The 20,581-nt window shown below is 39.7% G+C and overlaps 1 protein-coding gene across 1 annotated transcript; it reads right to left on the bottom strand.

Annotated features, from left to right (window-relative positions):
• Positions 1-172: 172 nt before the first annotated feature.
• On the bottom strand, positions 173-19,534 carry LOC117268313 (ornithine decarboxylase-like). The gene is made up of 8 exons (XM_078161651.1): positions 19,426-19,534; positions 19,110-19,240; positions 3,197-3,370; positions 2,886-3,058; positions 2,581-2,797; positions 1,036-1,119; positions 391-590; positions 173-203 (listed from the first exon to the last, which is right to left on the bottom strand). Exons 1-8 carry the CDS (start codon positions 19,532-19,534, stop codon positions 173-175), a joined length of 1,119 nt encoding a protein of 372 aa, XP_078017777.1.
• Between the last annotated feature and the right edge of the window lie 1,047 nt (positions 19,535-20,581).

The following is a 20,581-nucleotide window of genomic DNA, read 5'->3' as shown; positions in this document are numbered from 1 at the left end:
ATTAATGTAGTACATCATCATTCGGTCAGGCCTGTTTTCCTCAGTGTCTAGAAAAAAAAACATGCAAAAGAAATTAATGTCACTAAAATGGAAACTATACAGTATTTTTGCAAAGATGTTGAAAATAATACTAAAATTATGATGGAAATTATCCTTTTTATCTTTGGTCCCTCTAGCCCTCCACCACATACATCCATGGGGCTCTGCACACAATGAGGAACTACAACCCTGCTATTCAGGACTGTGCTCACCCAAAGGCTGAGCATGATTATCTACTGAAGGTAGTGGTGCATTGCCATGTAGTTGTGCCATCACAAACATCTAATAGTTATCACCCACACAGTATTTAAAATCAAGATGCATATTAATACATACACACGCTGTGTATACATACACAGCCATGTGTTAATACTGGATGCTATATTACCGCTATGTTGATCCGTATCATCTAAGATTACTCTTTTGGCAATGACATTGGCTGCCAGTGTGAAGGCTGATTCCACATAGTATCGGCCTGGTTCTGCAATAATCTGCACCCCACTGTCAGGTGGGAAGAATTCATCCAATGCTCCATTAATGACTTCAGAAAACTAGGAGGGAGAAACACAATTGGTTATTAGCATATTTCACACGTATCCCTCCTCTATTCATATTACAAAGATTTTGCTGAGACTTTAATACAGTAACCAGTATCACTGACATTACAGGCAAAAAAAGAAAGGGTTCTGCATGTGTTTCTATGAAGTATGAGCCATGTAATTAGGAAGTCTGAATGAAAACCAAATTATGAAGTTTTATGAAATGTCTCCAACATTGCATAAAATGATGCCATATAAAGAAACCTTTATAATAAAGATATCACAAAAGCATTAAAGATTTAAAGGACAAAGGTTTCCTAGAAGAGCTCATGAGGGAAACCAGGGCACTTGTAGAATTAGAAAACAGTATAAATAATTATTTGTGTCATAAGAATGATGAAGTGCTGCACAACAATGAACAAGCAGTACCTCACACCATATATTTTCTTTGTTTTACCTCCTCAAATTTCACTTGATAGTCATCTCTCCCAGAGAACCCTCCACCAATATCCAACAGAGTCATCTGGAAGCCCAGCAAATTCTGAAAAACATCAGTTCTACTTTTTACTAAGGCACCATTTATGAAGGGTTTATATGATAGAAACATACACTCATACAACAGGTTGATGTATCTTATGAAAATGCACATAATATGGTTTATATGATACTATATGAAATTAGTGCCTACTGCATGACAGCATCACGTTGTGTGCTTAACATAAAGCTACATACTGAATGTAAAGTTAAGTAGGTTTGGTTAAAGAAAGAAATCTGGTGGCAACATACTTTAAATAACTAAAAATTCACTTGATTTTACACAGGACATGAACACTGGTCACCTGGGGCAAAATCCTGTGTTTGTTTGACCCATCTACCACTCCAACCTGCCTCTTTACACAGACTGACACAGTAGAAAAGTGTTAATAACAAGCTCCCCATGGGACCCATATATTTTAATAATTTAGTAAGTCTGTGGAGTTATACAGTCTGACTGTGGATGGTGCAAGGACCAAAGTACTATCTGAAGAAAATTCTGATGACACTAAAACGATGTAGCCAATGCTGATACTAAAGCTGTAATGAACCATGTGGAAGAACATTGCAAACAGAGGAACAGGTTTTGGACTAAATAAGGAAGGATACTGGAACGCATCAATTTCAGGGTTTCCTGAAACCATGGAATTGGAAGCTGCTGTTAGCCATCGTTCCGATTTCATTATTGACCTCGGAGAAAGAGTTGAGAACTATGAGAAGAGATTTGTCAATATCAAAAGAACAACGCAAAGACTTGGAGGCAAGATCATTCTGATCATGAATTCACTGAAATATTCGCATCATTGGTGTGATCATTGGAGGTTTTTGAAAATGACCGACAGACATTTCATGTTGTGGCTGACCTATAGGAAATGTTAATCCTCAGGAAGACTACTACGACTGGAGACAGGATTCATATTGTCCCTGACTAAACCCAGACCATAAGCCAACGATGGGCTTCCTCCAACGTAGCAACAAGCCCACACAGGAGCTGCAGGGAAGTTTGCCAGGGCCAAACTCCACAATGGAAAGAGGTCCCCAACTGTGCTGGTGGCTAACAACTAACAGTGTGATCTCTACAAAAAGTGCTAAACAACAGCAATAGTGCTGGGGGTGGGAGCTATGGCTCCAAAAAGCCATAGACAACACTAGCACTCTTGTAGTAAGGCTCTGCTCCACACTCACATAAATACACACATTTGTACAAGCTATAAAGTATGAGCACAGTCTGATCTGAAGGGCCCTGTGCTGAAGCAGTGCCTTCCTTTGTCTTGATAATGAAGAAAGGTAAGTTATACAGTTTTGCTTTGCTCACACAGATTTAGTCTGGCTATCACTGCTTTGTTGAGATAATTTACATCACAATTGCAAATCATCACAACAAGCCTGATCAACGGTTAGCCTTTATCTCTAAACATGTAAATGTGCTGTGGTTTTGTGATGTTCTATTGCTATGATGATGACTTACCGCTATGTCAAAGACACGTCGGGCATCTGCTATGGCCTGCTTGAACGCTAAACTTCCAGTGCACCCGCTGCCTACATGAAAGCTGACCCCAATGACCTCTAAGCCCAGCTCTCTAGCACGTTCCAGCAGCTTACCAACTGACACAAGTCTGGCTCCAAACTTTGAGTTAAGTCTTAACAGTGATTTAGAGTCATCCACTGCAATGCGGAGCACAAGTCTGGAAAGGGATACAAAAGAATTAATCAATACTTTACACGACTTTACAATAATCACAGAAGCAGAAATATTAGTGGTTGTTTACTTACTTGGCTTTGGCGTGACACAGAGAAATTTTTAGGAGTTCATCAGCACTATCAAAAGTCATCATATCTACTCCATGAGCACAGGCATATTTGATGTGTGACAGTGGTTTGGTTGTGTGTGCGTAAATGATTTTGTCAGGTGTCACTCCGAGGGACAGGGCCAGCTGGATCTCACCCTGTGTTTGACCAAAACATGTTTCAAATGAGCAAACTGAGAGGGAAACAACCTTTGTCAGTAACAAAGATTGAGAAAAAAGCACAAAACACAAAGAACCACACAGACCTAGATTATCTTTGAAATACTTCATCAGTACCTTGCTAGCACAGTCGAAACCAGTGTCCAGAGCACTCATCATCTTCAGAACTGCTGCTGTGTTGTTGCACTTCACTGCATAGAAAGGCTTGACTCGAGGTAATTCAGTAAGCCAGCTGAGGTGCTTCTTAAACACACTGTCTAGATTTGCCACACAAAATGGTTCTTCACTTTCCTGAATGAATGAATTAACAGTTAACATTTTATTTTGAAAATGCACATCTCAAGAATCTCAACTATCACAATGTTACACAGAGATTTGTAATTAGTAAAACTTGAACCAAGCTCTTTTATTTTATCTTCTATGAAATCACTGATGGTCTGTCCTTTGTGTAAAATGTCAATGTCACAATGTTCAGGAGCCAGAGCATGCATGACTGATCCATCTGTAGTTACTGCTGCTGCAAGGGATGGTAAGCAGTAAATGAATTCACTAATGCATTAGTTAATATTGTTAATAGGCTGAGGCTTATAAAGAAAGAGAACGCTTTCTGCTTTGTCTGTCTTTGTTTGTAGCTACTTATCTTTAATGGTGCAAAGAGCACAATTACAACTACAGGTAAAAGTCCTGCATTCAAAAGCTTACATGTGCAAAAATATAAATGTTATAAACAAAATGTACCTAAAGCATCAAATATCAAAGTACTCACTGTGCAGTGAAATTTTGCTTTAAGTGTTTCATTATTACATGTGATTCTTTGGATTAATATTACAACTCTATTTATATACTGTTGATTGGTTTAATTTACAGCAGTACATCAAATTCCATTCTGACGATGCATTTTTCAGCTGATTCAAGAGGGTTTTCAATTATTCATCTTAGGATGTAGGAGCATTTTCTCAACAAATGAAGGAACACTTCATCCTCCAATATCACAAACATTGAAATTCAAATTTGGAGATGCATAGTTTTCACTAGACAGAAGAGGATAAAAAAACTAAAAAAGTAAATGCAGTGAAGTAAAGAGGTGGAGTAGACGTATAAAGATCCACAAAATGTAAATACAAAAGTAAAGTACATGTACCTTGAATTTAAGAACAGTATTTGAGTAAATGTATATTCCATTACTGAAATTATGTCGTGCAAATAGTTATCAAATATTAAAATGTAGCCATTACATTCACATGCCTCACACATAATATCATATTAAACATCACCTAGAGAAGTGTTTTTCATCTTACCAGAGCCTGTATTCTCCTCCATATTTCGTAACCCAGAAATTCTCAAATGTTTTCGAATAAGTCTTATGGCAGCAGTTCTAAGAACCAGAACTGAAAGTAATTTGATAACAAGTACTAAGACCGTAGTGGAAAATTACTATATAACTTTATAACCCATCACTTGTATTAGCTTTGCTCCAATGCCTTTTGTAAGTTGCTCACTGATAGAACTTTTCAATGACTGTCTCCTATATAATTTAAAAATGCTTACGCAATCAAATACCATGCAGGATTTGTTATGTTGTTTCATTCTGTTCTGACATTTTGTTCTTACATTTGTCCAAGGCTAAGTCGACTTGTGAACCATAGAATCGGTCCTAGCTGGTTGACGTCCTTACATCTGCATGTACCTTCTTATCAGTTTCCTCCTTAACTTGTCTATAAAAAGGTCCCAGCAAGGATACCCTTTTTGTCTACACTCTGCAGACTGCCTGCCACTTTGTATGATTGTCTGACCCTTTGTGCAAAGAATTAAAAGATTGAAAGACATCTCTGGTGTTTCAAAAGTCTTTATTTCAGATTCTCACATGCTCATAAAGTGCATATATTATATTCCCCTATCCCTCAACATGAAATCATATAGACAGTATAGATACTTATATTGTTAGAACTGTGTAAATACAATTACGTGTCTATTACATAGGTCATAGTTAAAGGTGATGTTGTACTCGACTATATTGTTTGAAGAGGTATTACAGTGTGAACAGACAATCACCAGTGAAAGGAACTCTTCTTCACAGTGCCAGATGCCATTGACAGTAAGCAGTTGTCCACTCAAGTTGGTTACAACAAACTGTTGTAAGATAGTGAGGATGATAAGCATGCAGATGAGCTTCCCTGAGATGGTTTCTGGTGTTTTTTCCAGAAATCCCTCAGATGTGCAAATCAAATATTGCATCAGCTGTTCACGTGGCTGGTTTCAGACGATCTTGCAGGCGAACACGCAAGATGTGGAGGTCCTGAGCTGGTGGGGTTATACATGGACTGCTGCTGTAGTAAAGCCTATCGGATGTCCTGCCAACTTCACAGAAACAGAAACAATATTGGAGACACTGAATGTGTGAAATACACATTCAGTTCACAGGCAACCACTCTGGTGGACACTCCTGCAGTCAGCATGCCCATGGCACACATTTTAGAGAGGCTTTTTGTTGGGACCATCCCAAGGCACAGCTGTGTTGTACTGATGCTGTTTAACATTTGTTCATAAATACAAACATCATATAAAAATAAAAACATAAATCTGACAAATGTTCCTAAAGTTTTTGAGTGCACATGTTAAGATCAAATCTGTGTCTATAAATGTTTAATATTAATGATGTCCAGTTGTCCTGGAATAACATTTTTTTTCATTCTTTTGTGAGCAGATAATTCAAAATATTACTTTTCTATATTACCAGCAGTGTTAGAGCTGCTTTATTTCATGCATATAATGGTTACGTTAGAAGAGTTTGTTGTGTCAGTCCCAGGTTGGATTTAAACTCTGAATGAGTCCATGTCTTCTGACCCTTACTGAACTCTGCTCCCTGAAAAACATCAGTGGTGTTTGCAAACTGCATTGCATCAGTCTGTCTCCATCAGTAATCAGTATTTTAACAGTTAAATCCTCAACCTCGCCACCTACGTATAACTCTTTTTATGGCCACCTCTCCCCATTCCAACCTTTGTCAAACCACACATGTAGCTCACAGTGTTCCATCTTTGATCACTTAACCATGGCAATCACACCCTGATCAACACCCCAAACAATCCACATTTCACTGCCACTGTGATGGATGACTTTGATAATGACAGCAGTGTTGCAGAGAGCCAACCTGTCACTCATCAGAAAATCTGTCACCAGTAATCTACCCCTGCAGACAGGGCCGTGCCGCCCATTCTGTAATGTGATGCTGCTGAGTGACAAATTGACAGTTGGGTATGGCATACATTTTAGGACATCCTCAGGTGTCAGGCTTCAGTGTCAGACCTTAAATGAAAAGGCATAAGGTCTCAGGAAAACCTCTGTCAGATATTACACTAAACGGCCTCAGAAAAAAAGTCATTGGACCAGAAGGCGTCAGAAAAATCAGTCTCATATAAAAACGGACTATTTATATATATATATATATATATATATATATATGTATGTATATATACATAATATATTTATATATAAAATCATTAAAAATTCAACATCACCCTCTAAACTATCGGGTGTCGTGACTTGCATGTCCTGTACGCACACCGCTTCAGTAGCCTATGTGCTGAAGTGGTGTGCGTACGGACGTCTTATTTGTTTATTGTCCTAATGTAGACAGATTCACTACAAACTGTACGTTTTATGAGCAGCAACAGCAGCAGGTCAGAGGAGCCAACTAACTAACTTACCAGTTAACAGTGAGTCATTACGTTTGCTTTTGTCAACGAACTGACACATGCTGAGAGAACGATGAGCAACATTTATTTTTAGAGGGAAGTTGTTGTTGTTGTTGTTGTTGTTGTTGTTGTGGCGGCGGGGATATAGCTAGAGATGTTATTCAGAGGATACACAGAGTTTTTTTTTCATATTCCCTGTTCATTTGACTTGAGCAAGTGTTGATGAGATAATAATGGGGGGAACCCTGCCTTCACCTCCCAAATGACAGCTGTAGTGTTAAAGCTTTGATCTGGGCTTTTAGGCAAGGGATCCTCCAGACAGGGACTGTTTTCAGTGACTGAAATACAGCGGCGAGAAAAAAAAAACACCGGCGAGAGCTGGATACTGATCATAATCACCCAAAACTTGACAAAGTTTGACAACGTCTCTTATGTTAACGATCAGTGAGATGACCTAAGTATTAGTGGGTTGATAGATGGGGAAATTAACAGTCCTTATTGCTGCTCTGTACAGTGTCCGGTCGTGTCATTGAACCGCTGTTTTGCCCTCCAGCTGCGTGGGTCACGTCACTGAAAACTATGAATGATCTTTGTGATCTCCGAACAGTTTATCCATAAATTTGCTTATATTTTCTTTAAAACCGATGCCAGTATTGGTGAAAACTCTGTATTTCTTATGCTAGGAGCATGGCCGGTGTTATGCCGAGATCTGCATGCCTGCTGAGAATTGCATGCACCTCGCAGGAGCGCGCACACAGCTGAAAGGAAAGCTGATTTTTAAGGAAACGTACTGTTTAAAAACAAAATAATCTTCTTTGTCAGGTTCATCAGTGATGATCACTGATCTGAAGTCTAGTTTTTTAACGTTTAGCGTCAATGTTTTATTAGAATCGGTAACGTTTCCTCGATTGGTCTGAATAGTCTGCTTGATTAATCTTTCATTATTTCTTAATGCCAACTGTAACGCCCGCCAATGTAATAATGTCCACAAACGTAATAAACCACAAACGTAATAAAAATCTGCAGCATTTAATGTAATAAGCCCACAAATGTAATGAATTTTTGAACGGATTTTGATGAAATTTTCAGGAAAGGTTGATAATGGGACAAGGAACAGATAATAAAATTTTGGTGGTGATCGGTTGAAGCGAAGTGGATAAAATAATAAAATGGCGGGAAATCCGAGCTGCTTGGCAGAGAACTTTCCGAGTGCTTTTCTAGTTACAGATATGCGACATTATTGTGGTTCCACCCCAGACATCTGATGACCTATGTGTATGTTGTAATTTTACTGTCCATAATTGAACTCAGCGCAGAGCTTTCATTTGAGCCTAATAGTAAAGCTCTATGACGATTTTAAAAAATGGGCCCGAACGACGCATAGTGCGTCCAAATTCACACCTGTTCTTCTCTATTGATTTTCTCCACGACCACGCATGTCACGTGAAACAGAGGAACTGTAGCTTTCGACAAGACCAAGCACTTGTCGGTAGTCCAATGTTTTCACAGCGGAAAAAAATGATAAAGGTACACTAAAATTATGTATAACAAAGCTTTCATACAGCTTTGCACACACATTACTCTTGGATGGATTACTCACAAATGCAGCATCGCACAGAAATGCCATGCATATCACATGAAAGCGCAGGAGCAGAGCTTTCCAGTGATACCACACACATCATTGTGCTGTCATCCCATCACACTATAAATCCAGATTAATTGTCTACAAAATAAAAACCTGACAAATTTCTTTACAATCCATTATACAGATCTTGTTATCAGTCACTTCATATAGTGAGGAATATCTTACCACGTCTTAGGGTTGCGTGCGTTTCTCCCTGTCTATCCACATTTGTAGTCCGGCTTTCAAGATGCAAACATCTCCATATTGTCCAGTTGACACTCCATCAAACTTTGTATGACAAGACCAGCACACTTCACCTTTGCGCACCCAGACAACTGTAGCCTAATTATGCATGCTGACAGGGCCGTAGTCACCATATACATTAAGGGGGACACATCCGCTTTTGGTCCAGGTGGACCTCCGTACGTTCCACCCGAGTATGTTCGGTCCTTTAGATGTTAATATTGCATGTTTCTTTCAGATAAAACACATTTCTGACTTGTGAATGAGTCAATGGAATTTCTTGCAATAATGAAAAAATACTGGCAATTATGTCCGCCTGGCACAAACCACATGTTTTGGACAACTGTGAAGTGACAGAATGTCCCAGCATCATGGTTCTTATATTGCCAGATTCCAGAGAGTCTCCCCTCTTCATATATGGCAGAATATGTCAACTTCCAACCTGCTATGGTGAGATACATGTAAAAAGAATTTAATAACACAGATTTGTTTTTTTTCATTGATAAAAAAATTAATATAAAATACAGACACATAGAGGACATGGAATGATGGCAAATCTGGTTAGCCCAGATAGTCCTGAAAAAAAAAACCAAGATATAGCATGTGTATGTAGCCTTTATAATGACTGTGATATGACCTTTAAAGTAAAGGCAGGAAAAATACCCCAAAAAAGGCCTAGGGTCCATAGGGTTAAAGAGCCAAAAATGGGCAGCCATCTTGAATTTGAGGGTCAAAAATAGGTCAAATCAATAAATCTACATCATTTATGAATTTCTTGACCCAAATAGTCCCAGAAACCATGTATTATGCAGCACTGTGGGCAAAACCATTAAAAACCATTAAATTTCCAGCTTGGCTGACGGCAGCCATTTTGGATATAGGGCTCTCACAAAATTTCCCCACATTTTTGTGAGGGGCACCCCGGCTAATTTTTTTCTTTATCCTTTATAGATGACAAATCCAGTGAGAAACGAACCTTCACTCTCCACGGTCACGGAACTGCTATATATGACCCAACTAAGTAGTAGTAGGTGTATAGGCAAACAAACAAACAACAACCACAACGACCATTATTCATTGTATTATTACATTTGTGGGAAGTTAGTACAATAAAGATTTTCACTTCCCCACAAACGTAATAAATCCCTGCAAACGTAATAGTTATTACATTTGTGGGAAATCGCGTGTTACGTTTGTAGTAGGCAGCAGCTATTACGTTTGTGGAAAATGTATTACATTTGTGGGTTTATTACATTAAATGCTGCAGATTTTTATTACGTTTGTGGTTTGTGGACAGTTATTACATTGGCGGGCGTTACAGTCAACTCTTCACTATTTTGTGTGTGGCTGCGTTTTTAAGCATGGGATTTCAGATAGCTCTACGAAAACGAGATTTTTAAATGCGGAAAATTAATGTAGGGAGTCATTCGCAGTGTCAAGGCCCATCAAATAAAGTACGCTACGTGCTGATAAAGCCATGGTGTTCCTATCAAACTTTGATTTTAAGTTTCATGAGAGTGTTAAGGGGTGCATGCATTTTTCAACAGAACTGATTGCTGCTGCCGAAAAATGCATCCCCTGTTATTTATGCTTAGATCATTATTGGGTGTGAATGCTGGAAGCATTCAAACCCTATGTTCTTCTGTTACCAGAATCCTTCTTATTATTATTATTATTATTCTTCCCCTGCGTTTTTCAACTTCAGTTATCTTCAGCATACTTCAACCGATTCAAACCATTAAAATTTCTTCTGATTCAGCTTCATTAGGACATTATTGGAAACTTTCAGATTTTTCCATAACATTCATACTTTCCTGGGAATTCAACGTTAAAATTCCGATTCCTATTAAATCCAATGGAACGAAAATGGTTGGACTGCTACTAGTTCCACAAACTTCAACCGGTTCAAACCATTCAAACATGAAAACGTTCAGCTGAATTAGGACCAAAACAACTCTTCACGTTCCTAACATTCATACTTTCCCAGATATTCCCGATTTTTCCCAAATCCTTTTCCCATTGGGAATGCATTACGGAATCCTCAAAAATCTAAAAATTTCACCTTTTTTCAAACTGTAACTACCGATTCATACTTTCAGCTAGAAACTCCATTCAAAGTGGAAAATATTCATCATTTTGCTGACTTTTTACATATGATTCAACTTTTCAATCCCATTCAAACTTTCAAAAATATTCAGCGTTTTCTGAAACTTTATTATAATGGAAGTCAATGAGAAAATCCTTCAAACTCGCTCATCTTCACCCACACATCACGAATTCATACATTGACGCAGAAACTCCATTCCAACTCTCAAACGGTCACGCTGCCGTCGACTTTCAGGAACTAATTCAAATTTTCAAAATCTCTTTTAGTTTTTCTACAAAGTCAGTTTAAAATACATGAAGTTTTCAGCCCTTCTCAGACTTTATAATGGGTGTGTAATGTGTGAGATAGAGTGGGTGATGTCATTGCTAGAGTAGAGAGCAGCTGTAAACTCATCAAGAAATTTTGTCTTCAACTCACTCATATGGCCACAATTTTCACTGAACATACACAATTTATACCAAAAACGTGGGAAAATTTGTCCTGGTCACAGAAATGTTGACATGGAATCTGTCACACGTACACATTTTTGCTGACTGGCTCCAAAGCGAAGGGAGCGCCGATTTTTTTCTCATTCACTCCCATATAAACTGAGAAGAGAAATTTCTGGAAACAGCTGAGGTGCAACACAGTTGCGACTTGCTCCTGTGACCACATTTTTGACTCTAGAAATATAAAACATGACATGTGCGTTCATGAGAAGTGGATCTCTCTCACCATCACTTTATTTTCATGATTGGACCAACGGTTTGGGAATGGGAAGAACTTGTTCGAGGAGTTCAAACCCATTTTAAACAGCCTTTGCTGATCTGCTCTCTCATGAGCTCTCTGTTACCCCCTCTCCACCAAAGCAGTTCCAGTGCTGGTTCGGGGCCAGTGCTGGTGCTGGTTCTCAGTTGGTTCAACTTGCGAACCAGCTGAGAACCAATTTGCTTTTCCATGGCTCGAGGTGGTTAGGGTGCCACGTCTTTGCGTCACTGTATACGTCAGTTACGTTGAACAACAACAACAACAATGGCGGACCACGTACTTGTGCAGCTGTTACTCCTGGCGCTACGGGTCCATGTCATTGGTCCGACAGCCCATTGGTTCGACATCCCATTAGTCCGACTGTCCGCGGTGCTGAACAGCTTGCGGCGGGCGTATGGTGCGCCGCGACCGGCTCTGGGTCAGCTGGGAAAGACTTGAGGCGGAGCAGGCTCACGGCTTATGTGTTTGCCACTTTCTTTTTCATTTTAACCCACACCATGATCTTTTCCTGACCCTAACCAAGTGGTTTTTGTGCCTAAACCTAACCAGACCTTAACCACAGGCCATCATGATGATTTCAGAACGGATTTCGGAACAACGGGTTTAATATGGTCGGAACAATGGGATGTTGAACCAATGGGCTGTTGGACCAATGGGCAGTTCCCGGCGCTACGAGGCCTCATCGGCATCCAAACACGGCAGATACGTTGTATTTGTGCTGCTCAACAAGATTTGTATGGACGGCAATTACGTTCCAGAAGACAGGTAATAACCTAACACGGTTTGTCTCTTAATAACACTGAACGTGAGATTGTTATGTTAGCCTTTGTTGTAAGCTAACGTTAGCTGGCAGAGCACAGCTAATTCACAATGCAAATGTGTAACGTTATGTGTTGTGTACTTATTTAGACAACTGAGGGCTTATTGTAGTTCCAGCTGGACAAAAGACTGCTTAGCTATTGATTTTAATATTGATCACTCTCCACTCAACATGCTTATTTACCTATACATTTTTGTCCTACCCCATGCAGAGCTGGCTCATGAAGCACTTTGCGGACACTGGCAGATTAACCCCTGAACAACACACCTGTAACTACAGATTAAGCAGTGCACGGTCGGTTGTGGAAATGGCTTTTGAGAGATTGAAAGGACGATGGAGGTGCCTCCTAAAAACCTGCCATTCAAATGTTTGTTATATTTAGTATGCTGCACATTATGGCTGCTACTCTCCATTGTTTTTGCTGTTTTGTTGCTGCTTACCTGACTTATTTTTACCTGTGTTTGCTGGACTACTTCATGTCACCAATATTGTTTCATCCTTCAGTTCAATAAATTCATATAAATGATTATGACTGTCATGTTCTCATTTCTTTATAAACACAGTGACTGAAGACATCTATGAAAAGCATCTTCATAAATGGTAACCTGTTGAGGTCTTGACTTGTTTGTACTAGCTTTATTTGAACTTATTACACAGTTAAATTGTACATCATTAAGTGAAAACATACAGAAGCAGACATGTCTCTTTAGAAGGGAATTTATTTAAATACAAAAAACAAGCTAATGATAAAAGTGACAAGTGTGCATTGAATGTGCAAAACTAAAACTTCCCATGAAGAAACACACGGGTGTCAGTCTCCAGCTTCTGCAGCAGGGCATCATTCAGGTCCTTGCTGTATTGCTTTGACCTCAGCTGCTGGATGGTGTTGGCGAGCTGCAGTGGAGTAGCGACGTTAGCTCGTAGTTAGAATCGTCTTGTTCGACGGCAGAAAACTCTGTAGACCACATGAAAAACAGCGCTTTAAACAGTGACTCGTCCACTACACATTATACATTGTTTAGCCAACTGAAAGGGGGGCTGGTAGGTGAGCCCATGGCTAAGTAACTTGTTAACGTTAGCTAATGTTAGCAAGGCTAACCTGTTGATCAGTTAACATTAACCTGAGCAGACATCACAAACGATAGCTGTGTCCCAATTTAGCGCTGCATCCTCCGAGAGACACGGGCCTAAATTGGGACACAGCTGTTATCTGAAGAAACTGGTAAAACTAAACAACTATGTGCAAGGCGAAAATGTTCGAAAAGAAACTTACCGGGGTCCGTTTGTGGCAGCGTTACGCTTTTGTCCACCATCGCCTCCAGCATTCATTGCAGCGGCTGAGCGGCTCAGTAACCCCGCCCCCTTCCCCGAGACATATTGGTTCTTTCTTCTAGTCCAGCAAAGAACTGGTGCCACTCTGGAACCAGTTTTTCTGGCCCAGCCAGTTCTTTTGTCAGTCGAAACAGGAAAACCAGTTCCAAATTAAGCACTGGCCCAGAACCAGCACTGGAACTGCTTTGGTGGAAAAGGGGTATGAGTGCCCCTCAGGTGCATGCAAGTCATTAATCGCCATGACAACGGCTGCACAAACAGACACGCACACACAGCCCTCTGTGTGTGTCTCACAATCTTTAAAGGACAGATTACAGCAGCAGAATCTTCATTTGAAACAGCAAATACACATTATTAACCCCTAAAGTGCCAAAATGGGCTCTCTAGCGCCACCTAGGTGCACTAAAATGGCCACTGTGGCCCGTAGGAAAGTCGTAGACAGATCAAACCAAAACTGGTGTGTTCGACCTACAAATCACGCGCTGACACCCATGACCTAAATCCAACAGGAAGTGAGCTATTTGCCCTTTCAAAGATTTCACCTCAAACATGCTCTTCCTCAAAAAACATCTCCTCCTACACTGTTTATCGTATCGGCTTCAAGCACACACACATGCCAGCTCAACTGCTGCTAAACAGATCTTCTGTATAACTTTATCTCTGTCACCATTACTTTATTTTGATGATTGGACCAGCGGTTTGGGAATGGGAAGAACTTGTTCGAGGAGTTAAATCTCCACTAAAAGAAGTCGCTTCTCTGTGTTCTGTCTGTCTCTCTCTGCTCTTCTGCCAGGTGCACCTACTTATTTACCATGGCAACCGCTGTCACACACAAACTCACAGAAACATGATGTGTGTGCGTGTCTTAATCTTACATGCAGACATGACAGGGCCACATTTTCCATTTTAGCCCTTTAGGTGCCAGAGTTTATTGAGGAAAATATTCCATTTTCATTTCAACATTTCAAAAGACTGTGGCTTGAAAGTGGTGAGAGATAAAGGCATACTGTAAATGAGAAAACTATTCATCATGACCCAAAGTTTGTCATGGCAGTAAATTAACTCATCCAATTTGCATATTGTGGCGTCACTAGACGGCGGCCATATTAAATTTCATAAATCTCAGTAAAACAGCATTTTGAACATATTTACATAGATTTATTTTGTTTTGTGCTGTTTTTGTCAGGTTTTCCTGAGACCTTATGCCTTTTCATCTAAGGTCTGACGCTGAAGCCTGACACCTGAGGATGTCCTAAAATGTATGCCATAGTCGGGTGCCATCGTCATGAAGAGGCAAAAGCCCTCTGGGGCGCAGTACAAAAAAAAAAAAAAAGAAAAGAAGAGGAGGAGAAACGTGAACGAGACCGAGGTAATGATGTGATGTGATGAACACTTCATTTAAAATGGTAGAAACACAACGTAAGTTACAATTACTTAAGCACTTGCAAGCTAACGTCAGCTCATTAGCCGCTAATGGTTAGCGGTTAGGCTAGGCTACTACTACGTAACGTCAGTGTTACTGCGACTTCATTAGCCACTTGTTTTAGGAATACGTTCAACATTCAGCTAGAGTTAATGTCAATTAATGTTGCTCCCATCTTAGAGAAAGTTGGAAAGAAAGACTCAAAGTGTTTGGGGGAATGAATAAGCAACATAATTTAATATATTGGCTTATCTTTTCTTTTAATGTTATGTGTGCTGCTGCGCAAACCACTCATTGTTTACCAACCAGGCATATATTCATATACTGTATATTTATGTTTTCCAATTTTCAGATTTGTGCAATTTGTGATGTTACAGTTGCATTTTTTATATTTTGGCTGTTTGCTGTGTTTAAAATGTCAGTAGATCAAGGCAGGCTTTGTTATTATGGTTATGCCATGATGGTTTCACAATCAACAGCTATTTGATCAATATATTGTAAAAGCCCAGTTTGTCAAATATACATACAGTGCCCTCCAAAAGTATTGGAACAGTGAGTCCAATTCGTTTACTTTTGTTGTAGACTGAAAACATTTGGGTTTGACATCAAAAGATGAATATGAGACAAGAGATCAACATTTCAGCTTTTATTTCCAGGTATTTACATCTGGATCTGATACACAACTTAGAAGATAGCATTATTTGTAATGGAACACAAAATTTTTAGGTGAGCAAAAGTATTGGAACATATAAACTTAAAATAGATTAAAGTGAATGAGACTTAATATTTAGTTGCAAATCCTTTGCTTTCAATAACTGCATCAAGCCTGTGACCCATTGACATCACCAAACTTTTGCATTCTTCTTTTGTGATGCTTTTCCAGGCTTTCACCGCAGCCTCTTTCAGTTGTTGTTTGTTTTGGGGGGTTACTCCCTTCAGTCTCCTCTTCAGCAGGTAAAATGCATGCTCTATTGGGTTTAAGTCTGGAGACTGACTTGGCCAGTCTAAAACCTTCCACTTCTTGCCCCTGATGAACTCCTTTGTTGTTTTGGCAGTGTGTTTTGGGTCGTTATCTTGCTGCATGATGAAGGATCTCCCAATCAGTTTGGTTGCATCTTTCTTTAAATTAGCAGACAAAATGTTTCTGTAGACTTCTGAGTTCATTTTGCTGCTGCCATCATGTGTTACATCATCAATGAAGATGAAAGAGCCCGTCCCAGAAGAAGCCATGCAAGCCCAAGCCATGACATTCGCTCCACCGTGTTTCACAGATGAGCTTGTATGTTTGGGATCATGAGCAGATCCTTTCTTTCTCCAAACTTTCGCCTTTCCATCACTTTGGAAAAAGTTAATCTTTGTCTCATCAGTCCATAAAACTTTTTCCCAGAATTTTTGAGGCTCATCTCTGTACCTTTTGGCAAATTACAGCCTGGCCTTCCTATTCTTCTTGCTAATGAGTGGTTTGCATCATCTGGTGTAGCCTCTGTACTTTTGTTCATGAAGTCTTCTGCAAACAGTAGATTGTGATACTTTCACTCCTGCCCTCTGGAGGTTGTTGCTGATGTCACTAACAGTTGTTTTAGGGTCTTTCTTTACAGCTCTCACAATGTTTCTGTCATCAACTGCTGATGTTTTCCTTGGTCTACCTGTTCAACATCTGTTGCTTAGTACACCAGTGGTTTCTTTCTTCTTCAGGACATTCCAAATGGTTGTACTGGCTATGGGCAATGTTTGTGCAATGGCTCTGATTGATTGTCCATCTTCTCTCAGATTCACAATTGCTTCTTTTTCACCCATAGACAGCTCTCTGGTTTTCATGTTGGTTCCACCTCTAAATGCAGTCTGCACAGGCAAAAACTATCGTACCCAATCTGAAACTGAGCTCAGACATTCAGTGCTATTTATTGTTTGAATAATCAATGTAATTGGGAGACACCTGGGCAACAAAACACACCTGTCAGTCACATGTTCCAATACTTTTGCTCTCATGAAAAATGGGTGGGTTCAAACAAAAGGTGCTATCTTCTAAGTTGTGTATCAGATCCAGATGTAAATACCTGGAAATGAAAGCTGAAATGTTGATCTCTTGTCCCATATTCATCTTTTGATGTCAAACCCAAATATTTTCAGTCTACAACAAAAATAAAGGAATTGGCCTCACTGTTCCAATACTTTTGGAGGGCACTGTATCTCCTCATTTTAGATGCACTTCTGAAGTATTTGTCCCCCACCTCTGCAAATCCTGGGCCTACTAATGTAACTGCAGCCACCTCATCCACCTTAGACTCACAAGTCAGTCTTTAGATGCTTTGCTTAACTAAAGACTGATGTCTTTCTCCCTGATTTTGTATTTAGATGGGCGGATACAATTTCAGAGTTTAAAAGAACTCCCTACGTTGCAGAACCAATAGTTAATCCGCAGGGCAGTCCTTCGGTGGCTCGCTGAACTCTTGTGCTTGTAAACATAGTCCGACTGCGTTAAAAGTTTTAAACAAAGTCGCTGTAAGTCCTTCATTTCCACAATCTTGTGGACTGAGCACACGTTTGATAAAACGTGTTAAATCTCTTGGCATCCATTTTCAAACTCTCTGTGTGTTTATGTCCTGGCGGTGCCAGCAAATATCTTGCCTAGGGTGCCAAATTGGTCAGGCACGGCCCTGCCTGCAGACCAGTTAAGTTAATCCAGTTTATCTCCAGCTCTGATCACTTACCAAAACAATTATTTATCAGTAGGGTGACCAGATGCTTACAAGCCACATGTGGGTGTGTTTGTGTGGGACATGTTACCGCAATGCTGAAACATAGATTTTTGAACAATGTACATCTAATCATAAAACATAAACATTTCTATTGAGACCAAGCGTTGCACACAGTATGCACATTTGTGTATTGGGCATTTATTTTTTGCATTTATTTTGCTCAGAGAGGTTTCAACAACTTTTTTCTTAAATGGAATTTTTCCAATTAAGGGAAATAAATGCATTTGTCACAGGAAAATGCTACTTGTAAAAACTGAAAAAATCTACTTGCAAAAACTCAAAAAAGAAACCTCAAGTTTCACAGAGCTTGTGAGATATTCCGATTGTATACATTTAAAGTATCAGCTAGGTTAAGTGCATGTTCTCAACTCTCAAAGGTCAACTAATCTTTGTGCAATAAAACAAAAAGGCACAACTGACACACAACAGTTAACAGTTGTTTGTTTTCAGTCAACCTAAAATTACTTAGACCAAAGAACTTTGTGCATCCATACACAGAACATAGGTCAAATGTTTTGCATTCTAATACACAAATAAGAATAGAATAAAATAAAATAAACATCCTGTGGAGTTTTCCAAAAAATAAATATCCACATACTTTACCAAAGCATCCTTTGTCACCTCAAGGCTCTCATTTCAACCTCCAGACCTAAAAATAGGCAAAAACTTAATTTAAAAAAAAAGGGGATACAATCTCAACAAACACCACATGAATACAAACCAAAGCTGGTCAGGAGGAAGGCACACTAAATTTTTAGTCTTTTTAGTTTTGTCCATTACCACAAAATAAACAGGTAAATCCACATGCTATGCATTTTTGGCACCATGGAGAGCACCTGGTTGACACACAAATATAGATTAAATCATTAAAATCCAGTACCACACTGGAGGGCCACAATATTCATTCCAAATATCAACATTACGTTTCTTACCTTAGGTGATCTTCTTGGCTTTGTACTTTTTGTTTGACTGACTGCCTCGAGTAAGGCCTTCTCCTTCAGGCATAGGTATAGAATTCCTTACAACTGTATCCAAAGTTGCATTTGACTCTTTGACTCACTCTTGATAAGGTCCACAGAGCATTGGTTGCATTGGTCAGTCCATGCTGCTGACATTGGGGAAAACGCTCTCTCCACAGAGGCATTTGTGACTGGGATGCTGAAGAGAAAGGATGCAATAGCAGTCGTATTTGGTGTCTTTGTGCTTGAAGCAGGATTGACTACTTCTCAAAAACAGAAGCACTTTTTGTCCACAATTTCCTTCTGGCATGGTAAAGTCACACAGTATTCTTCATACAGTTCATCCATGTCCAGTTTCTTTTGTATCTGAAGGACCTCAGCCGCATCACAGTGATGGGAGAATGTGGAGTTGCTCTTCAGTGCCAAGCTTGCAACAATCTTCTGGTAGTTGTCTGAAAAATCATACCACTTTTCAAGTTAACTGAGTGCTGCCTCGTAGAAATGTAAAAGATCACTCTTGATTGCTGCTGCCCTTTGGTCTGGAAACTGTTGGAGGGTTGTGCTGGTTTCCATTCCAAAGAAAATATCCATCTGGTGGTGTTGAAGCTTTGTTTTGAGAGTGTGCATGATATCATACAGCTCACAGACCTCTTGTCTGTGAGTATGTCCTCTCTTTCCAGCTGCAGCACAATGTCATGGAAGGTCTTTAAGCCGTTATTGAGGAAAGACAGGTAAACCTGTAGCATAACGGTCTGGCCATCGCCATCCTGCTCATTTCTAAACAGCTTCCACAGTGACTCTGGGCAGCGATCCTCTCCCAGTGGGAGAAATTAGCTCTTGATAGCTGTCCAGTTGTCATGTAGCCTTTTGACAGCAGGCCATAGACTTAACCATCTAGTAGGTACATGTCTAAAAATAGCCTGATACTCCTCTTCCACGAAGGCAAACACTGATTTCAGTTCTGCAGTACGTTTTGCAGATGCTGCGAAGTGACTGAATATTTTGTTCACTGTGGACTTGATGTCAATATCCAGTCTGTCACCAGCATGTTTTGCACAGTTATGGACTACATGAGCCATACAGTTTGCTTTTATGATGCCACCGTTATCTGCTTTTGACTTCTGGAAAACAGAATTGTTTTTGCCATAATTAACACTTGAATTATCAGCAGTGTATGCTGAGATCTTGTCCAGTCGTAGGTAATTTTCTCTTAATTTGCTTGTTATCTTGCGATGTATGGTAGCAGATGACTCATCACTATCCTCATAGAAATCAATTATCTTGTTTTTCAAACCCAGCTCTGGTGTCCAGTATCTCACAGACAGAGGGAACAATTTGTTGTGCCATGATTTGAGACATCTATGGCCATAGAAAAAAATGGCACGTGACCATTCTTGTCATCTGGCACCATTGGCCTATTTAACTCACTTAAACAGGTCTGTACGGAAGCCAGTGCTAGCACATCAGTAACTATAGCCTCTGCTTTTGTGCGTCCACATGAGAAAGAGTATCAACACCTCATGACACATCCTCTCCTTCAGTTTGCTTCAGTTTATTAAAGTCATAATGTACAATCATAGACTGGGTACAATCCATCATCTCATCAAAAGTGTGATACTAGCTGTTTAAGTATGCAGTACCTTCCGTGCACCTGATGCTCCTGAAGAACCTGATTAATAATTGTCTTGGTAAGTGATCAGAGCTGGAGATAAACTGGATTAACTTAACTGATCTGTAGGGGTAGATTACTGGTGACAGATTTTCTGATGAGTGACAGGTTGGCTCTCTGCAAC

The sequence above is a fragment of the Epinephelus lanceolatus genome, chromosome 18, assembly GCF_041903045.1.
Source record: "Epinephelus lanceolatus isolate andai-2023 chromosome 18, ASM4190304v1, whole genome shotgun sequence".
NCBI classification, from domain to species: domain Eukaryota; kingdom Metazoa; phylum Chordata; class Actinopteri; order Perciformes; family Serranidae; genus Epinephelus; species Epinephelus lanceolatus.
This window is presented reverse-complemented; position numbering and strand designations above follow the sequence as displayed.

Excerpts from the sequence above, each read along its gene's own strand:
- LOC117268313 (XM_078161651.1), bottom strand. The coding sequence starts at position 19,534 with ATGCTACAGGTTTACCTGTCTTTCCTCAATAACGGCTTAAAGACCTTC. Across the intron at positions 3,371-19,109 it reads AACTGTATGAAGAATACTGT|GAAAGTGAAGAACCATTTTG; the intron begins GTGACTTTACCA and ends TCATTCATTCAG. Across the intron at positions 2,798-2,885 it reads CTGTGTCACGCCAAAGCCAA|ACTTGTGCTCCGCATTGCAG; the intron begins GTAAGTAAACAA and ends ATCCCTTTCCAG.